Source organism: Helicoverpa zea, chromosome 9 (assembly GCF_022581195.2).
Source record: "Helicoverpa zea isolate HzStark_Cry1AcR chromosome 9, ilHelZeax1.1, whole genome shotgun sequence".
NCBI lineage: Eukaryota > Metazoa > Arthropoda > Insecta > Lepidoptera > Noctuidae > Helicoverpa > Helicoverpa zea.
Window position 1 is genome coordinate 6382314 of NC_061460.1, and position 24056 is coordinate 6406369.

The 24056-nt window shown below is 34.3% G+C and overlaps 2 protein-coding genes across 2 annotated transcripts; one reads left to right on the forward strand and one right to left on the reverse strand.

Moving 5' to 3' along the window:
• Positions 1-8934: 8934 nt before the first annotated feature.
• On the reverse strand, positions 8935-10951 carry LOC124632912. The gene is made up of 4 exons (XM_047167922.1): positions 10938-10951; positions 9969-10018; positions 9739-9852; positions 8935-9068 (listed from the first exon to the last, which is right to left on the reverse strand). The coding sequence occupies exons 1-4, from the start codon at positions 10949-10951 to the stop codon at positions 8935-8937; spliced, it is 312 nt and encodes a 103-aa protein (XP_047023878.1).
• A 9097-nt stretch (positions 10952-20048) lies between these two features.
• Positions 20049-23767, forward strand: LOC124633496. The gene is made up of 2 exons (XM_047168736.1): positions 20049-20645; positions 21095-23767. Exon 2 carries the CDS (start codon positions 21104-21106, stop codon positions 23414-23416), a length of 2313 nt encoding a protein of 770 aa, XP_047024692.1. The 5' UTR covers positions 20049-20645; positions 21095-21103; the 3' UTR covers positions 23417-23767.
• Positions 23768-24056: the final 289 nt, after the last annotated feature.

Below are 24056 nucleotides of genomic sequence, written 5' to 3' on the forward strand. Positions count from 1 at the left end.
CTTATCTCGTAATTTCGTGTTAGTAGGAATTATGCCAGCTTTTATAAGTCTACGTATACTGAGGTATTGTTTATTTAGCTAAATAGTTCATAGAGTTATATTGTCTAAATATAATTTAAATATTAAAACTATTGCGATTCAATTTCGTGTTTTATTCATCGAATAGAACAACAGCCAATCAAAGATTTTCAATGTATTGTTCAGACTAAAGTATTGAATACTAAAGTAAGACAGCGAAAGTCAGACTATCAAAGTATTGATATTTAACAGCATAATGTCAGAAACACAATACCAGAATGATAAATAGTCAAAACCATTTACTGTTTATAAAATAGCCCACAATTTATTCTTAAAAAAAATGCTTTCACCAAGTTTTGTGTGAAAACTTGCCAAAATAAAGTCGGGTAAGTAATGCGTCCGTCATTACCTAATACGGTCCACATTTCAACGAGCTCAGGTGGTCTGTCCGCTGTGAAACCATCAACAACACCCCACTTTTACGAGTACATCATAACTTTCCTAAAATGTGTTTGAAGGCGAAAAGTAACACACTGGCGATACACTACGTCAGCTTGCACGTATACCTACTTAAAGGCGCGGCTCCACCGCGGTGCACGGAGAGGCTACGCACGTGTATTAAGCTTCGCTTTGTAAGAAAATGTATGTGGTTGTGTCCACTGCAACCCACGGAGAGGCTACGCATGAATTGACGTCATTGATACACGCGTGGCTTGCTCGAATAGGCGGTTACATAGCTCAACGCTGTCAACGTGGGTCTACGTTTCCACTGGAGTACTCGAATAAGACCCACGACTATGTACAGCTCGGTTATCGCAGAGCAGTTGTTGTAAGCGGTTACGTAGCTCAACGATGTCAGCGTGGGTCTACCCGTGCGCCGTGCCACGCTATACATAGTCGTGGGTCATATTCGTGTACTTCAGTGGAAACGTAGACCCACGTTGTCAAACAAATGAATACACGCAGCTAAAATGCGCCGCGTGTCCGTGCACAGCGTGCACTGCGGTGGAGCCGCGCCTTAAAACAGTTGACGAAATGCCCAATGGATTTTGGTTCCTAAGCGTGCTTTATTCTCGTGACGTATTCTAAGTCTGTTTTTGACACAAGGTTTCCATTAATCAGTTCAGTCTTATTGATTGGTAACTTATCGTGCCTCATTACGGTAATCATCGAGCTGTGAAGTTTTGTGCGAACAACTTTACAAGTTGTTGACGTGAAAAATGTTGAGCTCGTTAAAATAATATTTGTTTTCTAACATTCTGTTGATACATCGTCTGTGTTTATCTTTATTGTTCGATCTTAATTGTTTTTCTATGAAATCAAAGATTCACGAACAAGAACTATTTTTGGACGTGGGTTTAGCATTATTAATACACGAAGATAATAATTGTATTGACATAGCTGCCTCCCACCTGATCTAGCTAATCGCTTTCTGACCTTTTACCCGCAGGATTAAGAGATCATTGGATTTTGTACTAAAATTGGTCTGAGAATAATTGATAGGATAATAGTTTTGTCAAGAGTCAATGATAAATTCACACACGCGTTTACGTGTAGACCGTTATTAGTTTGTACATACATGTTCAACATAGATACCAATACACCTTTGGTCGCAAACTTAAAGTTTCGATGTAACCCTGATTCAGTGGTCTCCTTCACAGTGCAAGGAAAGTTTACAGCTGAATTTTGTTTTTACAATGTACAATAAAATGTTCTACCGGAATAGTATTTTCTTTTGCTCAGTGTCCAATAATGATCCATAAATATCTATCTGTGGTACTTAATTGGAATTGCTATCAACAAGCTGAGGATATTCTTGGGAATCTTCGATTAATTTTATTAATGATGGCTTTTGTTGACGTTTTTCATAATAAATTGAAATCTGTACAGACGGATATAATATTACCTTTTTAAATTAGTAATGTTGTTATGAAAAAACATGGCAATGGAGAATAATTTCCTTTGTAATGTTTTTTAATTTCACTAACTTCCTATCGCTGCAGGCGATTTATTGAAATTGTGCTTTCCAATTAAAATATGAAAGCAGGATAATTTAGAAATGTAATTGAAAGCGCTTACGATGCATTCACGATGTTATCGGTCATAAATGAGAACCTCCGATTGGTGCATGGAATGAAAATGGTGACAAGGATGTAAGTAAGTCTCAAAATGAATAAAGAAATCAGGCCCGCATGGATTCAATCACTCTTTCTGCCAAACAAGAGCTAAAGCCCCATAGAGTGACGTAAAATCTAGATAAATAAGTCCATGTTTCCAACTTTTACAAGCTAATGTGCGGAGCCCGAAAACAAAGGGCGCGTAATAAGTTTTATTTGTTGAACCTCGGCGATGTACCAATTAATCAGAGCTGGTGAGTCATTCAGATAACGATAAAATGAATTGAGGCTTCCCGAAATCCACGCGATTCGTTGAGCGCACTTTGAGCTTGTACGTTTTTAATTTTATCGCTGATGCGGCGTTCTGTTATCACGTGAACGTTGATTTGTTTACATTTGTTTGTTCTTTTTTTCTTTGTTTTTTATTTTCGCTTTATGGAAATGTAGGTTTGTATGCATGTCATTACTTTTGCTTTATGGATGAGTAAGCTGATGAGAGAAGTATTTTGTTTAATTAACAGAATATGTTTACTACAGTTTTTCAAAATTAATTTTATTTATACGAGAACTTAAGTCTTTACCGCCATTATTCAAAAAGGTGCAAACTATATTAGCAGCATCTTTTTAAGCGCTGCAAATTTGCTATTCAGCACTACGGGCACAGCCCAACATGCTCCCCAGTGTATCCTTGTACAAAAGTTGGGCATAGTTTAATTTTACGTAGCTCTCGCGTCAGTCGGTTGTTTCGGACCAAGTTTGTAATAAATGCTCGTTGTTTTTCTCCCAGCTGTCGAAGCTGAGTGTACGGCACCTGAGCCCGGCTACCTTATCACACGCCCGTATGAATAAATCAAACGTACGGAGTGAAGGCTTGTACATAGCTGTGTTCAAGTGTACACAGAACAAACAGGCGCCCCGGTGAGCGGTGGGACTAGTGTTGCCATTACGTTTAGTTGTTTCTTAATCAGTGGAATTTAACTGTACTTGGTGGTACTGGTGTGGTTATTTTAAACAGACGTTGTTTTTGACAAAGAGCTTAGTAAAGTAAACATTCTTAAGCTTCCATGATTTTTTATTTTATACTTTACTAAAAATATCAACCCAAATTATTATTTTGTTTTTGATTGATGTAAACACCAAGACATGGTTAATTATTTTTGCATAAATATTATACCATTTTAATCCTCCTAATTTTTGAATCTCACACATTTCTAAGCTTGTAAAACACGGTAGGTACTTATTTACAGCATTATATGAGTTTATGAACATCACGGGTTCGTAATTTATATTGTCAGTTTCCCGAAACCGGTTAACTTTGAAGTGACTGACGACCCCTTGTTCTTTCCCAGAATATGATTAAATCAAAAAGGGTTCTGAATCTGGTAGGTAATGTATGTAAATATCGCCGTGGCAATGAAATTCAGCAAATTTAATATACCCTTATGTGTACCTGCTAGCTGTTTTCCCCTGGTTTTGTTCACATCCTTACCTGACTACTTACGGACAGGATTAGGTATATCCTCATGTCATATATCTTATCATGAGAGTAGAAAAATAAATAAAAATGATCAATTTTGATTTAATAGAACAACAACTGTTAACTAGTTTACTTCAAATATACAAAGAGCCCTTACTCCAATATAATCACACATTAAAATCCTATGCTAACAATATTTTCATACGTTCTCAACTTAAGGATAATGCTCTTAAGTCAAGAGAATTAAAAACTCGAGTGATGTTTGAGCCTGAAATACATCTGAAATGTACTCAGGAGCTGTGAGTTAGTCCTTTCAGGGAATTCCAGTGTAAGAGAATAATTAAATGAGGCTTAGGTACTAAACAGTGCAGCACATGTGCATTTTCACGTCAACTAAGAAAGGTATTAGGATAAGCTCGTATTCTGTATTTACAGGCACTTAGTTAAATTGGCATATTTTATTTTTAATTAGCAATTTATTATAGATGCAAAAAAACGGAATATGAATTTATTGCGATATTCTTTAGGGGCAATTCATTTTCCCAACTTTCGTTTATAATATAAAAACCTGTACTTAAGTTTAATTAAACTGTGAGTTGGTATAGGAAGGTAATTCTTTATTTAATTCAGGAATACGATTCTTTTGAGAATCTCGAAGAGAGATAAGGCTTTAGTATTGAAATATTCTTGTTGACCTTTATAAAAGAAAAAGAGTTGACTTATTTTTGGATGAAAGCAAAAGTATAGGGTATTACAAATCTCTATTTAAAGACAAAGGTGCTTAGGGTCATGTTAAGCTACCTTCTATGTTCTATTGTTGTTGTTGCGGTCCTCACAACTCCTGTTTCTATGGGAAAATAGATCCGTTAAATCCTTCTTAAACGAGATCCTCCATTGAATAAGTAGGTAGGTACATACTTATAGGATTTTGCAAAAGTCGTTAGTATTTCTTTGAAATAGTTTCACAAGCTTACAGACAAAAGGAGTGCTTTTGCAGTGATCATTTGCTGCCACATTTTCTTCGAAATCCAACTTAATACATTGAAAATATACATAGGTAAACGTCTTTATAGCAATACCTCTATGCAAAGGCATGAAAAACATAAAGGTGTCACTATTGACGAAAATCAGAAATAAAAAGTGAGTGCAACACGAAAATAAGTTTATAATTGAATACACTAACGAAACACTTAGGTACTTCGCGAGTAAGACTATTCATATTCAATTTGGCTTGAACTCGCGGAGTCGCGTAATATAAAGGTCACTTTACAAGTCGCGATGAAAATTTAACTTGTTCAAGAGTGCCACGACCTGCGAGGGCTTTTTGTTACAGAAATTATTTAATTACCCTTCGTGCCCAAATGAATGTGGACTAACAAAAGCCTCTTTTGGCTTAGACCAGTTTAAATGTTAATTCTTCATGCTCTGTAATGCCGTGTATTGTCTGAAAGTTGTTCATGCATTTAATATCATTTTTGCCGTTTGTCTGACTGCGAAGTTTGAGATTTCATTTTCTTGGCTCTGTGAACTGTTTTGAAGATTTTTGAGTAAGTAGTTAAATGATAAGAATAGTGAATGTTCTTTATAAAAACTGCAGTTTTATTTTCTCATAAGTCTTTCATACGTGTTTCACACACTCCTTCCATTGTTTCTTTAGTGTGTCTTACCTTTGATTCACTGTATCATAAGAGCAATTTAAATATAGCAAGATTTATCTAGGACATACTTACCTACCAATTTTAATTATATCTTTGCTTAGTATTCAAAGTGAAATAATCTGTGGGCGTAGATACGACATTTACTGGGAGCTGAAGGTTTTATCCTATTGTTAGATACCTATAGGTACGGCCCTATTAACTAAAACCTAAATTTATACTGGCTCTAATTTGCGCCGCGCTAAGATTTATGAAGACAATAATATTTGATTAAGAATAATTATGACCCTTTGTTCCCTTGTTTTACAATGCCAATAGTTTTATTTTAATGTTTATTGTTTAAGACTGTTTGGAATTCTGGTTGAAGGATTTCTAATTGAATGAAATTGTACTTATCCCATTCTATCCTTCACGTGTCTCTGTGAAAAGCAATAAGGATATTCTTATCCTTTTCTGATTCTAAAGTTCTGATTTGAAAATTACCCTGTGAGTATTTTTGGAGCTAATCACGATATTTACAGACCAAAAGGACACTCATTATAAGTACGAGCATTAAATGTTAAAATGACCAATTTCGAACGGCACAGGCTTTGAAACGTTATGAATAGGTTTTGACTGAGCGATTTATTTCTATGCCTGAATATCAAAGCAATTAAGTGATTTTAATATAGGGACTGAAAGATATTCACAAAAAAGAAATACCTATATAATTTTAAAAGAATATTTTTTTGTTAATATTCAACGAATTCATTATGAAACACTGTGGTCATGTCGTGCTCGACGGGTTTTAAGAAAGCTTAATTTTCTAGTCTAGAAAATATTACATGAATCTTTTTACTCTCCTACAACTATTTAACATGTTAATTGGTCATCCTTTTTTAGACTGTGACGCTTGTGTATTTTTCATTATAAAAGCTAAAGCATTTGCATAATCATGTTTCTATTAAAATGCGTCACTTGGAACGTTTTCTTCTAAAGTTGTGTTGAAAGAAATAATAAGGGAGAAGTAAGGGTTGGCTTAAACAAATTGCAAGCCAGATGAAATTGCACTGCTTTCATATAATTTTATGCGGCACTAACACATTAGTAGTGGCTACTATTTTTATTCAAGTTTTTTTCTTGAAAAGACCCTTATGCTGAAAATGGAAACTCGGTAATATTTCAAAATATAAAAGCTTAACGTTACTATATTTTTCTGTGAAATAACGGTTATAAAGGACTTTTGAGCTTAGAAATATTTAAACACTGAATTTTATAGAATGTCTGTCTATTTTTGGGGAATAGTATTGTGTGGAGTTTCAGACTGAAAGAAATAAAAAAGATACTTTAGCTTACGAGGGCTAAAGTTTAATATTATGTAAATTACATTGTGACTTGGAGCTGAATAATCAAAGGTCGTAAGTGACGAACAAGCTTCTGTTTATAACGATGTGTTACGTATTTGCATGTTTATTATTGGGTTAGTTACTCGTTAGAATATATAGGGCGTATAATATTATCACGGGTACTGAGTTTAGGTAATAATTTGCGTGTATTCTACCGAGATGTACTTGGAGACGCGTGTATACTGATTAAATATCTTATTTTCTGGGAACTAAAACCATGCAAATTCGGAGCTGCTACTAAGAAATTTTTGACGGAAAAGGTGAGGCTGCCGTCCCGAGAATCGTACACAATAGATAGGTTAGTTTTAAGAGTAGCAATTTCAATCACTAGGAGAAAGTTATGCTTATTTCATGATATATGAAAGTAGTAGTTAAATCTTGTATTGTAATGTTAACTGACTAGAATTACTGCCGACTCTCGAGTAATACTGTTTTAGCGACAAAAATACTTGGGTTATTATTAGACTAAGGTCATCGTTCTTAGGGGTTCCAAGTTAGCTAAATAACCATACAATATGAATGCGTGCTTTTTACCGAAGAAATAAAAAAAAAAAACTTAAAACCTATAATAAATTTTCTTTGCAATACTTAGCAAAAATATCTCAAAATCCAGAGTCAGGGCGAAATATCTCGTTTCAAGATTTAGAACAGCTATAATCGTTTGTCAGACGCTGCACACATTTCACTCCCGGATTTATGATTTTGTTTATCTTCAAGCGGTAAATATATTGTATAAGTTTGTATACTTTCTAGAACTGGGTGTTCTGTCTTAACGTTATTTGCCTTCGACTTCTAATCTACACTCCTAACGTTATAAAGCTGAAGAGTTTGTTTGTTTGAACTATTCTGGCTCGATGCCGACAATATTATGTATAGTTTAGTTAGGTACACGTATGTACCTAGTACATTATTCACATTGCAGTCTAATTTTGTGAATACTATTTTACAACCCTATTGTTTTGAGGGTGCTTTTTATTTTCAACTAGGTTTCCGCCCGCGGTTTCACCCGCGTCCCGAGATAACTGCTTCTCGTAGCCGGATGGTGACAAAAACTATGTCCTTCTCCTGGCTCTAAACTACCTGCCAATTTTAAGCTAAATCGGTTCAGCCGTTCTTGAGTTATAAGTGGAGTAACTAACACGACTTTCTTTTATATATATAGATATCGAAAAATGGGTTTAGGTAGTTTATTCACTAGTTGTTTGTCGTGATTTCAGATGCAGATCTGTGTAGGTATCTAATCATTGCACGGTCCTCGTTGCTAATACGCAGCGTAAATGTAAACATTTTAGAACTTGTGTACAGAGCTGAAAATGTGAAATGATGCCATAAAGATACGGATACCGAACATGTATATCCATTACGCTGTCATTTTCCGTGTCTGATATCACATTCAGAATAATTATGGTACAGAAAGCAAAAACGTTTGCACCATCCAGTCTTATTTGTAGCAAGATAAAGCAAAATACTTAGGTACAAATCTTTTAAAAGGAACGTCAAGTAAAGCGTGGTAAAAATATATTGCAATATTGGAGATCCGTTCTGATCTGCAATTTAAACGTGTAATAATTTGCCTTAGCCACAATGAATAGACCTCAAAATGCATTTTCGAAAGTCATCACCTGCTAAGAAAACTTAAATGATAAATGTTTTTCTACAGAGAATATTTCAAGAGCAATTAAATACGTAACTCTAAAAAACAACATACACCACAGGCCCTTGGAAATGATGATTTAAATTTTTGGAGTTAATCTAGTAATTTTTTACTTGTGTCTGTTGGCTGTACCAGTGTATCTACGGAAACAAATTGAATGAAGTCAACAATATAATTGACGGTCGATTAGATATCTTTGATTCCCTTGATTTAGTATCCATAATTTTGGCAACCATTTCGTTTATTTATTAGTGTTTTGCAAATGAATGGATTTCCATTTACTGAATAATCAATTATTTATGGATGACAAAGGTATATGGTTGATTTGTAGTCGGTAATTTGATTCATCATAGCCATAGCCTTTTCATGAAATCATTTAAAGCGAGAAAATACAAAAAATAACAAATACTGTGAATAGAGAATACTACCAACTATTAAAATAGTATAGTAACCCGAACGCATATGAAGTTTAAATATATGGGGAAACTAATCTAAGTTGTATCTCAAACAAATTGCATTATCAATAGCAATAATTTATTCATTATCAGTGGAAAATTTTGCCAAAGAAAAGCTAATCCTTTGCAAAAAGTTCACCAGTCCCAATGATACATGGTAGGTATACTCAATACTAAACTCGGCGCCGTCTCAATCTTGGAGGGGGGGCGTTCTGTGAACGCTGACTCAAGCGAGGCCCTGGTCTCTTTCTGGACCTCTTGTCACGTTTGCACGAAGACCTTGAGCGCCGAAGACTTTGCTCCACAGCTGGGCAACGAGGCTGTATGTCAGTAACAACAAGTATTTAACATTTAATTTTAAGACCTATACATTCTGTGGGATTGTTGGCAAGAGTTGCCGCGGCCGTGGTACACAAAGGGATTCAGAATGAACATGGTGCGTTTTAGTCAGCAAGAGTCTGATACTCCCCACGCTGTACCCATAGCCAGAAGGATCATTTGAAGATTTGATACCAAAAAGACCTACCAATTCTGGTAATTTAAACCAGCAATTAGGAAAAAGAACACTTGAGAAAAATGAGAAGAATAAGCATAATGATTAGTTTAGCTAAATCAAAAGCTGTTGAAAATTTATCTGTATTCACAATTTTTATTCCAAATCATATTTGATCACTTTGTGCCAAATTCTACTGTAACACAAATAAAATTCTAAACAAAGTTCACAGCAACGAAAAGCGAAAAAAAAAAACGATTCACCCCATATCGGTTCTCATTTGTTTATTTTCTACTCTCATTCAGGCCCACGCTCACCGATAGGATGAACCTCAGTTTTCTTGAAATAACTGTTTACTATGAATTTTCACGTAGGTACAACTTTCAAAGTAAACAATTGTTTTACAAAAAACGCCCGTTAAAACAATGCTATGGGTGAACATCAGCCTTACCTACTATACATAAGTATAAGAAACGGAACCAACCTATAACAACAGGTCCGAACACAAGGAACACACAGCCGAACACAAACCGCAGTATTGCATTATGCGCCTCCTCCTTTTGGTACAATTCCAAACCTCGGAGCAAGCAAACCAAGCCTGTAATAACAAGGAAATTATGAGCCACTCCTATTGTCCCCTATTATTGTTCAAATAGGACATTGAAGCAATAACAAGGAACTATTAAGATTTAGAAAGATTAGAAACAAACTTACCAGATGAAAGCATAAATAGTCCGAGCATTAGTGTTGTAATTAGCAATGAGCTGAAATAGAAAATGTTGTGATTATAATTTACTACAATAACTACTTTATTTAATGCCGAGCTCTGGCATTTGTAGATAAAACGCCATTTATGAGCAAGAGTATAATTAAGGAGGCTACGTCTAGCAATAGTCGCTTCAAGTCTGCCGAATGAATGTTAGCGGCTTTGTTTAACAGCCCAGTTAATTATAAGCTTTAGGCCAACTTCTGGTACGAAGAAATTTATGAAAAACCATGATCAGACACAACACAAACAAAATGATATGCTGTTAAGTTCGTCAATCTCTTCAAGCACAATACTGCTATGAATTTACACAATATTCTTGAAACGACGTACTTTGTAAGTACGAACGTGGTCCAGGTTTAAAATTCTTACAACGCGTATTCAAAATAGTGAAATAATTGCTAAAATTCAGCATAATAATGATAACTTGTGCCTCCACAACTATGTTCACGAAGAACATTACCTATGTTTATTATTCTGTACCAAAGTTGCTTCTACAATAGATATGGAAGATATGCTTCGTATTGAATAGCAGTGTTTTGTGAGTACAAATGTCCTAGTAACCTAAAGTTTATGAACCTTGTGGTAGCTATGATATAGAGAAAAATCACAGTTTTTTGGTTTGAAACCAATTGAAACGACAGGAGGAACAAAGCCTTTGCAATAAGACTTGAATCCACAAGTAAATAAGCTTTGGTCATCAATGCATGAGTTCCCTCTTTGACGAAGCCAGGCGTCTAATAAATGAGCGGTATTGCAGGCTGTACATTACTTCTCGGAAATAATTGATTGAAAGCTAGAATCACTTAATTAGACTACCTGAATAGTACTTGGTTCCTAATGAATAGAGAGACAGTCATTAATATTAAATAGCTTCCATATATTAGATCATCATAAAAACGGTCAAGAAAACACACCTGAATTTCATCATTGCTCCAAATTGGTACTTATATTTGTTAAGTCAACAGAAAATAAGATTAATAAAAATAAAAATGTAAATACGAAAATTACAATTACAAAATGAGTGACTTTAATTGTCAAATTGGAGTTCGAAGCAAAGACAAAGAAAAGTCTAAAAATGAAAAGAGGTCAATGAATGTCGGATAAAGGTTTGCTTTAGTAGTTTTTTTACATCATGATCACCAGGCTGTTTGTTTTGAAAAAATTGTGTATGTCGGCGCACCTCATCGAGCAACCGCGATGGCGACCGAAGGGAGTGCTGCTCCCTTCACTTCTCTCTGCGACGCGCTTGACCCCGGGCACTTACTTGTTTTCTATGTGTGATCATTGTACATTTAACGGCATTAAAGCCTATGTTATACAGTCGTCAAGTTTTATTTATAAAGTCCCGTTAAGGCTCCTACAGTGTATTTAAATAATATCCATTTATTTGCGCATTTACACAAAAATGTCTGTACGGATTTGAAAGACACATAATGGGAAAAAGATCAAACTGCAAGTGAAGCCCCTGGAAGCAGATAGTAAACAGAGGAAATTGATATGGTAATTGAATCGTAATCGATATTCATTCGACGGATCAATCTGCGCCTTATTAATATTTCAGTTTTATGCATGTTTAAATCTCATGGCCCAAATATCTGACAAGTCTCTGTCACTGCATAAAAGGTGATGAAAATTCAGACTTTCTATCTGCTCCTTTAATAATTATGCTAGTAGGTGAATATTGATAAATAGTACAAAATGTTAATTTAAATAAATATTTTTTTTTAATTAATAGCTGTCCCACTGCTGGGCAAAGGCTTCCCCCAAAGCCTTCCACTTTTCTCTACTCATCGCTGTTTGAGGCCAGTCCAAGCAACATAATATGTTTAATCTACATTATGATATAAATAAACACATTTAATACACCCTGACACAAAAACCCAAATTGCCTTTTTTTCTTTTATTATGACAAAATAAAGAATGCTATTATTTAGAAGTTTGTAATGTTATCCTATCTCAAGTCTCGACACTAGGATATTTCTTTCATCTGAGAATATACTAACGTACATTTTTCAAGCAGTCAGAACTTTGCTCTTAGGATTATTAGATGTCTTACTTGTTCAGAAGTTTTTATTTGTTTATGACCAGTTTCATTCGAAACTAGAACAGTTGTGACTTAGCCTTGTGCGAAATAATGTAGAAAATGGTTATTTTCATCTCTGCGTAAACTGGACATGAGAATGAGAATCTGTTAGTTAAAATCTGATAAGGTTTTGTTGCGAAAACAGGTATCTTTTTCCTAATCTACCTATGGTATTTACTATTTATTTATTTATTTAGTAAGGTACACCAACGACATTTTTACAAATAGCTTAAATTTTTTAACACATTTATCCTCCATACAGTGCAAAAACGTCACTTAAAGGTGTACACACCATTCGTATGGAAAGTAACAAAATAACAATACTATCTAACTACTAGGCAAAGCTTTTCATCATTCATCGTTAAGAAAACAATCGATCCAGTAAAAAAATTATAGCTAATGTACGTAATATGAATCTTGAACAAAAGTGTTATAGGTAATGTATTGTGAATCTTGAATGGTGGCTTAAAAAAGTTAGCCGTCGGGAGGCTTAAGAAAAGGCTAAAAATGTTGTAAAAGATAGCTATCTATTACGCCGTATAAATATCCTTCTAAAATATGTATTAAGTCGGCAATAAAAGGAATCAAGGTTACACTCACATCGCTTGGGGCTCCGCTAAAAATATATCAAAGGAATTCATTTTCTACAAAACAGTGCTAGGTAGGTATATGAAGCTACCTTTTAGTTTGCCAGTTTTCTATTTATGTAAGTACTGAATGGTCATGACGGTAGTGACGTAACTAGTTAGTATAAAGAGAGGATACCTTCGTTCGTTACTGTTTATTTGGCGGCCCCATACTTTTGCTCTAATGTACTACATGAGTAACAGAACAGGAAAATGTTGTAATTGTTGTAGAATTACTTGCGAAGGTTTGAATGTAGTTAGGTATTCTTTTCGAAGAATTTTGTTACTGTATTCAACCTTTTTTTTTAAATGAAAGTAATTATTGCTGCCAGTCATGCTTTCAATTTGAGTCAGTCTCTTCGAAATTAGCCCAAAATTAACTATGCAAGATATGTGGGTTGGCAGGTAGAATAGAAAGTTGTTTCTCATATTTATCGGACAGTAGAGGTCAACCCATGACTCCTTCAGACAAAGTCTAAACAACAATTTATTCTGACGCCTTTTGTGTAGGATGACGTCATAAAAAGGGACTTTGCGTAAACAAGTTTATCAAACACTTTCTAACTGTGGTCTATTTATAAATATTAATTCACACTTTTCTTATTCATTCCCCATGAAATCCTATATTCTTTTTTGCTCGAGTTAAAACTAGAAATATCTCAAGGCAAGGCTTAGAGCTTTACAAATGGCAAATGAAACGAGCAGTTAAAACGCTACGCAATGCCTACGACTACGCTTTTTAATAAATGCTACGCCGTAGCACTCGCTACGGAAGCTAGGAATATTTTGGCATGACATAGAAATCACGGATGACGCAAAACTAGTATGGTAATTCTGATAGAATCCCTTAGTTGTTTGTTGTAGTGATTTATTGGGCGCCCATGTTCCGTAAAGGTTGTTCATGTCAGACATGGGGCTTACAACTTGGTAAACTTACCAGAATGAGCTATTATATTGTAAATTTGTGCCCAAGTCTTCACCGACAATTCTTATTATTTAAACATCAAAATTAGTCGAAGTATTTAAGTATACTTGTGTTTATTTAGGTAATCTATTTATCTGTAAATTTTATTCAAATCCGATACAGCGCTTTTTAAATTAAACAAATATTGTTTATATTTACGTCTCCACAAGCAAAATACGACCCTCCTGGATAACTATAAAACATCAACTTTCAAAAACTTGATCAAGTACCACTTAAGTGTAAAGTTTCTAACTTCGATATTGTAAACTTTTATATGAGAAACTTTTTGTTATTGTTGATACGGTTAACGTATAAAATATGAGTTATTTTCTATCATTCTGTTTGTGTGTTTTCTATTGGTTTATGTACTGGATATAGGTACTGGTAAATGGTAATTGGGTGCTGAGAATACCAATATAACGGCTTATTTATACCTAATTATTATTTAGGGTTGGATATTATTTTGTAGTCGATTCCCACTCGAAAGCCTTACACCTAAATATATATGTATATATATATAAAAATAGCGCGTTCTTTTTGAACCACACAAACCTGAAACTACACTTATCTGATAGGCACCTATCAAAAGAGTAGGTAGTCTACTCACCTTACAAGTCAAAACAAATCATTGCAAAGTAAACAAAGCACATTAATTATTTATCTAATAAAATCCTGTTTCTGAATTTAGCTTCGAATATAATATGTGCAATAGTTAATTTTTAATTGCATAAATAAACTTCTTTGATATCTACTGCAATGCAGAAATTCTGCGAACTTCAAATAATTTCGAGTTTACTTGCCATTCATGCAAACAGCTATTCAAGTAATTATTAAAGTACATTCAGACAGCTCTATTTTATAAATTGGAACAAACAGAGTAGTACAAAGTTACTTTATAACACAAACAATATCTAACAGAACCGCTATCCACCAACTTTATAAATTAGAAAAAGTTATAAACTGACTCAACAAAGATGTCTAGCTTCACTGTACAAACTATCGCAATAAATAAAACAATTGTATTCATACATATTATAATTTTCATTTAGTCTTGAAGTTGGCGCAGTACGTTGCAAGCGCTAGAAACTTTGGCAATAATAACAGACTGTAAATCTACTAGTTCTTTCATAGGAAAGCCGTTCCCCGACAGTTGACTGAATAATACAGGGAACGCAAACGCTACCGTAACTGTGAACTGTTTATTTTTTAAACTTAATGCACGTTTCGTTCTCGACATTATTACGGACATTATTAGGACGGCGCCGTGTTTTTTTAGAGGCCAAAGCGAGCCTTTTTAATAATAAACGCCAGCAAAAATAACCATTAGAATGAGTTGAATATTTTATTTTATTTAAAGAAGATGGCAAAGATTTTGAGGTTTAGTTGTGAAAGGTATAAAATTATGATGCTAATGTAGTTTCAGTAAAAAATAGACTGAACTTTAGAGACCTCAACTCGATTGAGCCACTTAACTTCTGATATTTATCACCTGAACATTCACCATGGATTCATAGACGACAATTACTTACACACAGGAATGTTTCCCTACCTATGTTCCTTTTGCGTTTAACTGAAATAAAACTCAGAAACTACGCAAACACGCCACAACATTTGAAACAGTGTAACTGTTTCAATCTTTAATTAATTTACGAAACTATTTCAGGAAACTGTTTACTGCGCTGCGCATTCCGGGGATGTTAGGAACGCGTTTAACATGAATTGTATTAATGAATTCATGACTAATCTAAATAAATAAAAGAACTTAATGATTTACATTCATGTAAGTATGTTCTATAGATAAAGCTAAAACACTCTAACGTCGAGTTTCTGATAACACTGTAAGGGTAACATAAAGATTGAAAACAATATCTAGTTACGAAGTAAGGTCAAAATAGTTACTTAATTGAATTACTTCAAGATTAGACAAGGAGGTTTCGGCAAGAAGTTTTCAAAGCAATCCCTTTATCAACGCGTATAAATTAGGGTCCGGCGTTATTACTTGAACACATAACGGAACCTTTAATATTCCGCCCACAGCGTTTAAATTTGATTTGTTCGTTTGTATTTATTCTACTCTTTGGGAGTAAGACGCGAAGTTGGAAGGCGTATCGTGAACCTTATAAAACGTTCGTCCGGTAACAAGGTTAGGATCAGTTAGTTTTAGTTACCCCGTGTAGAGATCGTCGGACAATCCCGATCAGGGTACCTCCCGCTATTGTTTCACGATACAACCCCTAACTTTTGTTTGCTGTTCAGAAATCCAGGCCGTCTTGTTAATATGAAAATGTAATACTTGTTAGGGCTTTATTATTATTGTTGACTGGTATAAATAAAGCAATCTTCTTGATATTGTTGTCGAATAAAGATTGATTGGCGGCCATCCACTTCTGCTGAGAGGTATTAAGAGGACGAATTGGAATTTTTGGCGCCAAGGATCTCAATTTTTCTCAGTAAATACAAAACGGATCAAAATACAACTTGGTTACCTGAAAGTTCATGATATAAACCTTATTTTGTTAGACGTCAAAACATGATTAGGTAACTTTTATAACAGAGAAAAATATATCAAACATACCTCTTTTTAAAAAGAGATTCACATATTATGGGCAAACGGGACCGATTTAAGCCTCTTAACTTTTTTAGTAGTTGAGTATATACATACTCTTTAAAATTGTAGAGGGAATTTTTATCAAATTATCATTTCTAAATAATAAAATTACAAAACCATTTTGTCGCTTACGACTTTTAGTTATAAGCTAGCGCGCTTATTGTTATCCTCGCCCCGCTCAGACGCTCCGACCCCTTTTGGCGTCTTAGATGCGCGTGCCGGTTATGGAATTATTGTTGACCAATTCGTCGCCTTAATAAAGTTTATTGATTTTAATATACCTACCTGACTATTGCGTCTTATGGCAGCAGATACCTCTCAAGGGGTACGTCTACTACAAGTCCATTTAAAGATCTGCTGGCACATATGGGTCTGAGTGTAGGGATAATAACACGCGAATGGATAAGGAAAGTATGTACTAAGCCAATATATAAAGAAACTACATTATGACAAAAAACCTTAGTATCCAATGCAAAGAGCGTTCCAGTACAAACCAAGCTTGTTCAAGTGTGGACCAGAAACATAGTGGACATTTTCTTTAGAGTCGCGAAGATTTAGCTCTTCCACGGGGATGTAGAGAAGCGCAACTTTGAACGTACAACAGCCAACTAAACAGCGTAATATATTCACTAAATGTGCACTGCTGCACAAAGGTTTGTTAATTTTTGAATTATGGCACCATTTTCACGTGCATAACAAAATTTTCAATTGTTTTGATGTAGTTTTCATGCTAATTTTGGTGACGAAGAATAAATACGTTTTAAACGGTTTTCATTAGCTGGTAACTGGGTCGTTCCCTATTGCATTTAACGTCGTACATTGGCCGGCCGTGTGTGCTAACGTCTTTTAATTTAGTCCACTGCGACATTATTTAGCACTTTAGTTGACTTCGATCTATTGGGCATAGCGGGTACGGTCGGCGTTTTAAATACAATTACTGTTGGATATTATTATTTAGGTAGGTTAATTGATCTTTATATAATATCGGTCACGCTAGGGAGGGAACTATAATAAAAATAGAATAATAATTATGACAATATGAGTCACCATGGAAATCAGATGCTACAGCCAGACGTTAAAGTTTCGATCCAATTTATAAAAAGCGGAATTTAACCTTGCAGGCTTGATTAACCACCACCTTAAATTATGAAAGAAAATATTTTACACATCCACGTAAAAATTTTCATATAAATGTGGCAAGAATAAAATATACCCAGAAACGCTGTCTCTCAAAGTTGACACCAGCTACTTCTAAAAACGGTAATAGGTAATAGTTGGCATATGAACGTCATTGCACAAGGCTACCGGGAAACCGAAGCGACTACCTCGTTTACCGCAGGAAATTCAAAGCGTTCGCAATATTCTCAAACGGAATAATTATTTCTTTTGCGCTTCTCATTTATGTACAGGAAATTATTCAGTTTCAAAAGTAATAGTTTTCAAGTGAATGGGCATTTAGATATGTTTTAGTGAATGGGAAATGAAATGAGCTAATAAATTTATTTTTATGCAATGATAGAGTTTATGTATTTACCTACTGCTATCATTTGAAATTCGTGATTTTTTTTCTATTTCATTTTACACAAATATAAATGGAGCATAAATTCAGTTCGTCTAGATATCAATAACAAATTCTGTTTCTAAATTTTATTTTAAAATACTGGCTATTGAAAAATATTTCATTATTTCACAAAGCTAAAACTAAGTTGAAAGATTGAAATGTTTTATTATAAAAAAGACTTCTACGTTTCCTTTGACTTCGTTACCGTGTAATACGACAGATAACAGAAATAATTCTAGGTATCTATTTTTCATCTACCTTTATATTCAGTTTCCTTTCCCAAATAAAGTAGGCGTGTCCCAAATAAACAGCCTTTAAAACTGCCTGGTACTAAAATTAGCAACACGTGTGAAGATAAAAAGTATACTGCATGAAAAGGAAAGTACAAAACGCCTAGTTATCACAGAGAAGCAGACTATAAATTACAATGAAAATGCAACCGAAAAATCCTCTTATATCCTCCCGGTTAGTTAGGCCGTGCAAGCTCATTACCGATGCATTTTAAGCTTATCTGCCAAGCTGAGGACACTTTGAGAGAAGTCGGCGGAAAGCGGGTAATGGGCCGAAATAATTTATAATGCTTTTTTTAAAGCAATAAATATTTCTAGTAAAAAAATCGACTTTTGGAAAAACAGATTTTTATTGGGTTTCACCCGCGTCTATTACTCGCATATAATGTCACTTTCTAATGGAGAAAGATTTTTTTAATTGGTCTAGTAGTTTTTGGGTTTATCCATTCCAAACAAAGTTTTCCTCTCCTATATTAGTATGGATTATCAAGGATTGCCAATCTTTCCTTTTCTGTATGTGACATTTTACTTAGTAAATAGGTAATTAAAAAAGAAAGGCCGCAAGCAACAACAACAAAATCCGTGCTAGTCCGGAATACATAACGGAATATCAACGCCTAATGCAGTAATTATGTTCGCTGTCTGTTAAATAAACTGGCAGATATGTGCTAAATGTTTAATGCTGCTTCTTTCCCCGTAATGTGTGTTCTCACCTTTAATCCTCCTCTTCGCTAAATGTGTAACCCGTATTCGTTAATGAACGACCAAATCCTTTTATTTTCTTTTCGGTTTTACAAAGAGTTTTTGTAGATTTACAGTCAAAATACGAAAGAGTCATAATTATTTTATTCAGTTATATGAAAGTTTATTTAAAAAAATGAAAAGTAAAAATAGGTAGGTACGTGTTTAAAAATAAAATTTTGATGAATTATAATGTATACCACATTATAATTCTTTGATTTTATATCCAGTCAGATGATAAGAAGGTACTTAACTAATAACTAGAAGGTACTTAACTGTTCGGCCTAAAAACTTACCTACCTAACAAAACTACTCACTTATATCTTGTGTACGTACAAGGATATTTCAGCTCTTGATATTGTGAAGGGTCACTTTTAGACAATTACGACTCTCGTGCCGCAATAAAAATCCATACTTTGAGCACTATAATGATGGAAGATAATCTCAATTTTATTGCTGCTTGATTTTATTGATTGCTCCCCAATAAATACGTATGAATACGAGGAGGATTTAGTAACATACTTTTAACAAGTGAAGGTCGATCTTTGCCGCGAATTCCGTCGAGTTCGCATCACGACCGTAGTTCTTATTAGCACCGATCTGGGAATAAATTCATGGCTTATACTTTAACTGCACCGGTGTTTTGTTAACCGCATAACGTAGTTAAATTTTAATGCTTACTCAGTGTTAGTTCTTGTGTTTTAGCTTAAAATTTAAGAGTGACTCCACTTAACGTGGCGGACGTGATAATTCTACGAGTTAGTCTTTTAAGTAAAATTGTAAAAACGTTTTGTTTGCTTAGTATTTATTCTGTTTGCGAAAGTTTTAAACTGTTTAAAGCAGTGCCGTGTATTTAACAGACAGGCACTGCTTTTTACGTTGTGGTAGGTTTTCCTTAATAGTGGATAAGTAGCGGCTTATATTTTTGGGATCATTTTTTTAAGTACTTGTGGCGGACTAAAACCTTTATACCTTCCTACCTTTTTGTGTGTGTGTTTTATTTTATATTTTATTAATTTTTTCTCCGTCAAGATAGTCTGACACATTACAATATTTTTACAATCTTGCTGAAGCGTTTTTATTAAATACAGTCCTATTCAGGCCTGCGTAGTACGCTTATGAGCATCTCGCTTAGATGCTACATGGGTCATAAACAGAACATTAAAATTATGTGTGCGTTGACTCAAACTTAACTAAAACAATGTAAATCAACCATATTTATACTTACAGTTATTTAATATGAGTGTACACCATTAATTTACCAGGTAATTTTTACATTTTAATTATTAGTTTTAAAAATATTAAAATATAAACATCCTTTTTGTACCCCTCCGTGGACCGTTTCCAAACGCGGTTTCAAACTTCATGATCAAAATTAAAATGTAATAATTTACAAATACTAATACATCACCTCTTTTAACCGTTATTAATATAATCAAAATCCATTTTTCCACTGTTATACAATATTTAAATAAAATTTCTTCAAATTATGATACATGAACAATTTGTTATTAGGTCCGCGACTCTTTCCGTGGTCATAATATATACAATGTTTGAATTCTCAATATTTGGAACGCAGCCTAAATTGTTTATTTGAACTGGTAACATTTCAATCGCTGTCAGTTTAAGATACCTTGGTTTCGGTCTGCATGCGCTCCGTCAATTAAAAAACAAAAATTGCTTAAATCAAAGATTATTTCAGTATAATATAAAAGATCATTGCGACTTTTCTGTGACTTCGATACCACGGTAAGTGTTTTATCAAATATTATGGAAATCTATTAACATCAATTGTTATGGGACGCCATTTTTACAAGCATTGCTTTTTAAATTCTAACCTAAAATTTTGACGTGTTTTTACGCTTGATTTGATTGATTTTCTCATCCGTGGACAAACTTTTCCGTAGACAGTCACTTCTGTGGACGTAGACTTTTCTGTGGACATTGACACGGAAAAGACTGTGTCCACAGAAGTGACATCTATTAAGACTAAAACTTGCTTTTTGCAAACAAATTATGTGTTGAACAGCTAGAGCATTTGTTTTTGTTACTTTGCATAGGATATTATGCCATGTATAATATATTTATTGTCATGTTTATTATGGGACTTTTTTACCAATATTGTGTTGCATTTACGTGTTATGTCTTTTTTAATGCTTGGCTTGGTGTGGGTACATGGTTCATTGTCATTGTTTCAGTAAATTAAAATGCCTAGAAAAAATACACTAAAGAATCTTACTGATGAAGAAAAAAAGATGAGACGGCGTGAACAAAAAAAATTAAGTATGCGTCGAGCTCGGGCTAAGTTAACTGAAGCTGCTGTTGAAGAGATACGCAAACAAGATAGAGAAAGATACCATAAGAAAAAGGATAGAGGAGATATTAAAACAATTGATCAGTTTACACCGAGGCAACAGCGGCAAATAAGAAAAATGTGGCGCGAAAAATCGAAGAAACGGCGACAATTATTAAAGATGCGAAAAGCTACTGAATCACTTATACAAGAAAATACTCCACCGGCAAGTCCGTCTTCCTCACTCTCGCGAGTTGAATCTGGACGTGCAGTAGCTGCCCGAAATAAAAGAGCAAGAAAAGCTGAAAATGAGGCTTTAAAGAAAAAGGTGTTTCAGATGGGGAAGGTAATTAAAAAGTATAGAATGAGAATACGAAGACTAGAAGAAAGAAAACAGAAAGCATCGAAGTCGAGTTCTAGAAATAAAGTCTTGAAAACGGATATAAGAAAAGCTGTGCATGATTTTTTAATAAATGACGAATATAGTAGATTAACTGCAGGTAAAAATGAAACAATAACTAGGAAAAAAAGCAAAAGGCAAATTCGTTTACTAAATGACACACTTTTAAACTTACACATAATATTTAAACTCAAAACAGGATTTAATATTTCATATCAGACTTTTAGGAGATATAGACCTTTTTGGGTTCTGTTTCCAAAAGCAGCTTCAAGAAACACGTGTCTCTGTACGTTACACGAAAATAATGATCACATAATTCGATCACTTCAAAAATCGAAAGTTGTTTCTTACGGATCTGCATCCGATGCCGCTAAGGCATTGTGTTGTAATAATACACTGACTCCTAAATGTTTAGAGAGAGAGTGTCAGAGCTGTCTTTATAAGAAAATTGATTTTAATAACTTTGCCGAAAACGATTATATAACTTATGATAGATGGGTTACAAAAGACGTGGATGTAGTTATCAAAGGTGTACAGAAAAAGTGCAAGAAATGTGTTAAAGAAACTGTTAAAACTACGATAGGTGCGCTAGTGAAGTTATTACATTTAAATTTACCAGTATTCATGCAACATGTAGCTAATATGATTCATCAAATGAGATCAATACAAACATTTAAACAACAATTAACGTCTACCAAAGGCTTGTTGCATGTAGACTTTTCCGAAAACTATAATTGTAAGTATAGTGCTGAGGTTCAGTCGGCTCATTTTGGTGGCTCGAAGCCTCAATTGTCTCTTCATACTTGCGTTTATTATAGCGCGGCAGAATTTCCGAATAATGGTTTCCAAACTACATCCATGTGTTCTATTTCAAAAAATTTACGCCATGATCCTGTTATGATCTGTGCCCACCTTAAACCAATTCTACAGCGAATTAAAGAACTCAGTCCAAATTTAACAGAACTACATATTTTGAGTGACGGCCCAACGACCCAATACCGAAACAAAACTATGTTTCTTTTAATTGTTAAATTCATTAGTCGAGAATTAAATGACGTGACCGATATTGTTTGGCACTATAGCGAAAAGGGGCATGGCAAAGGTGCTCCAGACGGAGTAGGTGGCTGCATAAAAAGGCTGTGCGACAGTTCGGTTGCGATGGGCAAAGATGTGTCTGACTATGACTCACTTATGTTATGTCTAAAAGAGAACTGTAAAGGAATTGAGATCTACGGAATTGGGGATCCAAATATTGAAGACATTCAAGAAATAGTAGATAAAAATGCGATGAAAGCTTATAAAGGGACATTTAAGATACATCAACTTTCTTGGAATCAAAATGATCCAAATATTTTACATGCCCGAAGGCTTAGTTGTCTGTCTTGTGCATCTAATGCTGTTTGCCCGCATTTTGAAATTGGCCAGATAAAGGTTCCGTCCAATAATACACAAACGCATAGTCCCTTGAGTATGGCTGACGCAAGGAACGTTTCTCCGAGAAGTGAAGACACGGCTAATGCTTCTACAATAACTTATAGGTCAGATCAGATTACACCTGATGGAGGTACTTCTCATAATGTCCCATCACGTCCCTGTAAAAGATTTGGTTTCCTGCCAGACTCTGATGATTCAGACGTGTCTTTACCTCTGCAGGATGAGAGATCCAAGTTCCTTTCAGACTCTGATGACTCTGATGTTATTTTTACACCTCGCTATCGTCATCCATTGCCCACAGACAGCAGCAGCGAAGGCGACTTCATTGTACGACCTAAGCAGTCTCAAAAACCTTTTGTCGATCCCTACACTGATAGTGGCGATGACGAATAAAACAATATGATATGTCTCATTATGTTTATTTCTATATTATTTTACGTTCAGTTTGGTTGACATTATGTTTGATTTAAGTCAACCGAAAATAAATCCCTTCTGTGGACATAAATTCATTATTTTTTCAAAACGAGAGGATTGTTTATTTTATGACATTTTTTATGTGAAGATGATTAATACAGCCAGATTGTTGTAATTTTAATAAAACTCTTTTATTTAGTTTAGAATTATTTAGACAAATTACAACTTTTGTCTTTTCTGTTGATTGTGAAGTCTTTTCTGTGGACAGTTATAAATTAAAATATTGAAAAACTAATTAAAATCAAAGCTTTGATCTCTGAGAATATTTTTATTATAATTATTTTATGTTTCTCAAAATAAATGCTGATTCGAACCAAACAAAATACGACTTTGATTTTATTTTTATTTTTGAAACCCAAGTTTGTTTATGACCCACATACTTAATTCCAAAAGCAAACATAGTAATAAAATTTAAACATAAATCAACAAAAATATCGTTAAATTCACAAAACATTTCTCAAACACTAAACTATAATATCATACATAAGTTCCAGGAACCCAAACAGTTCAATTTTGCAAAGTATATTGACTCAACATCAAATTAATCTCACTTTGTACT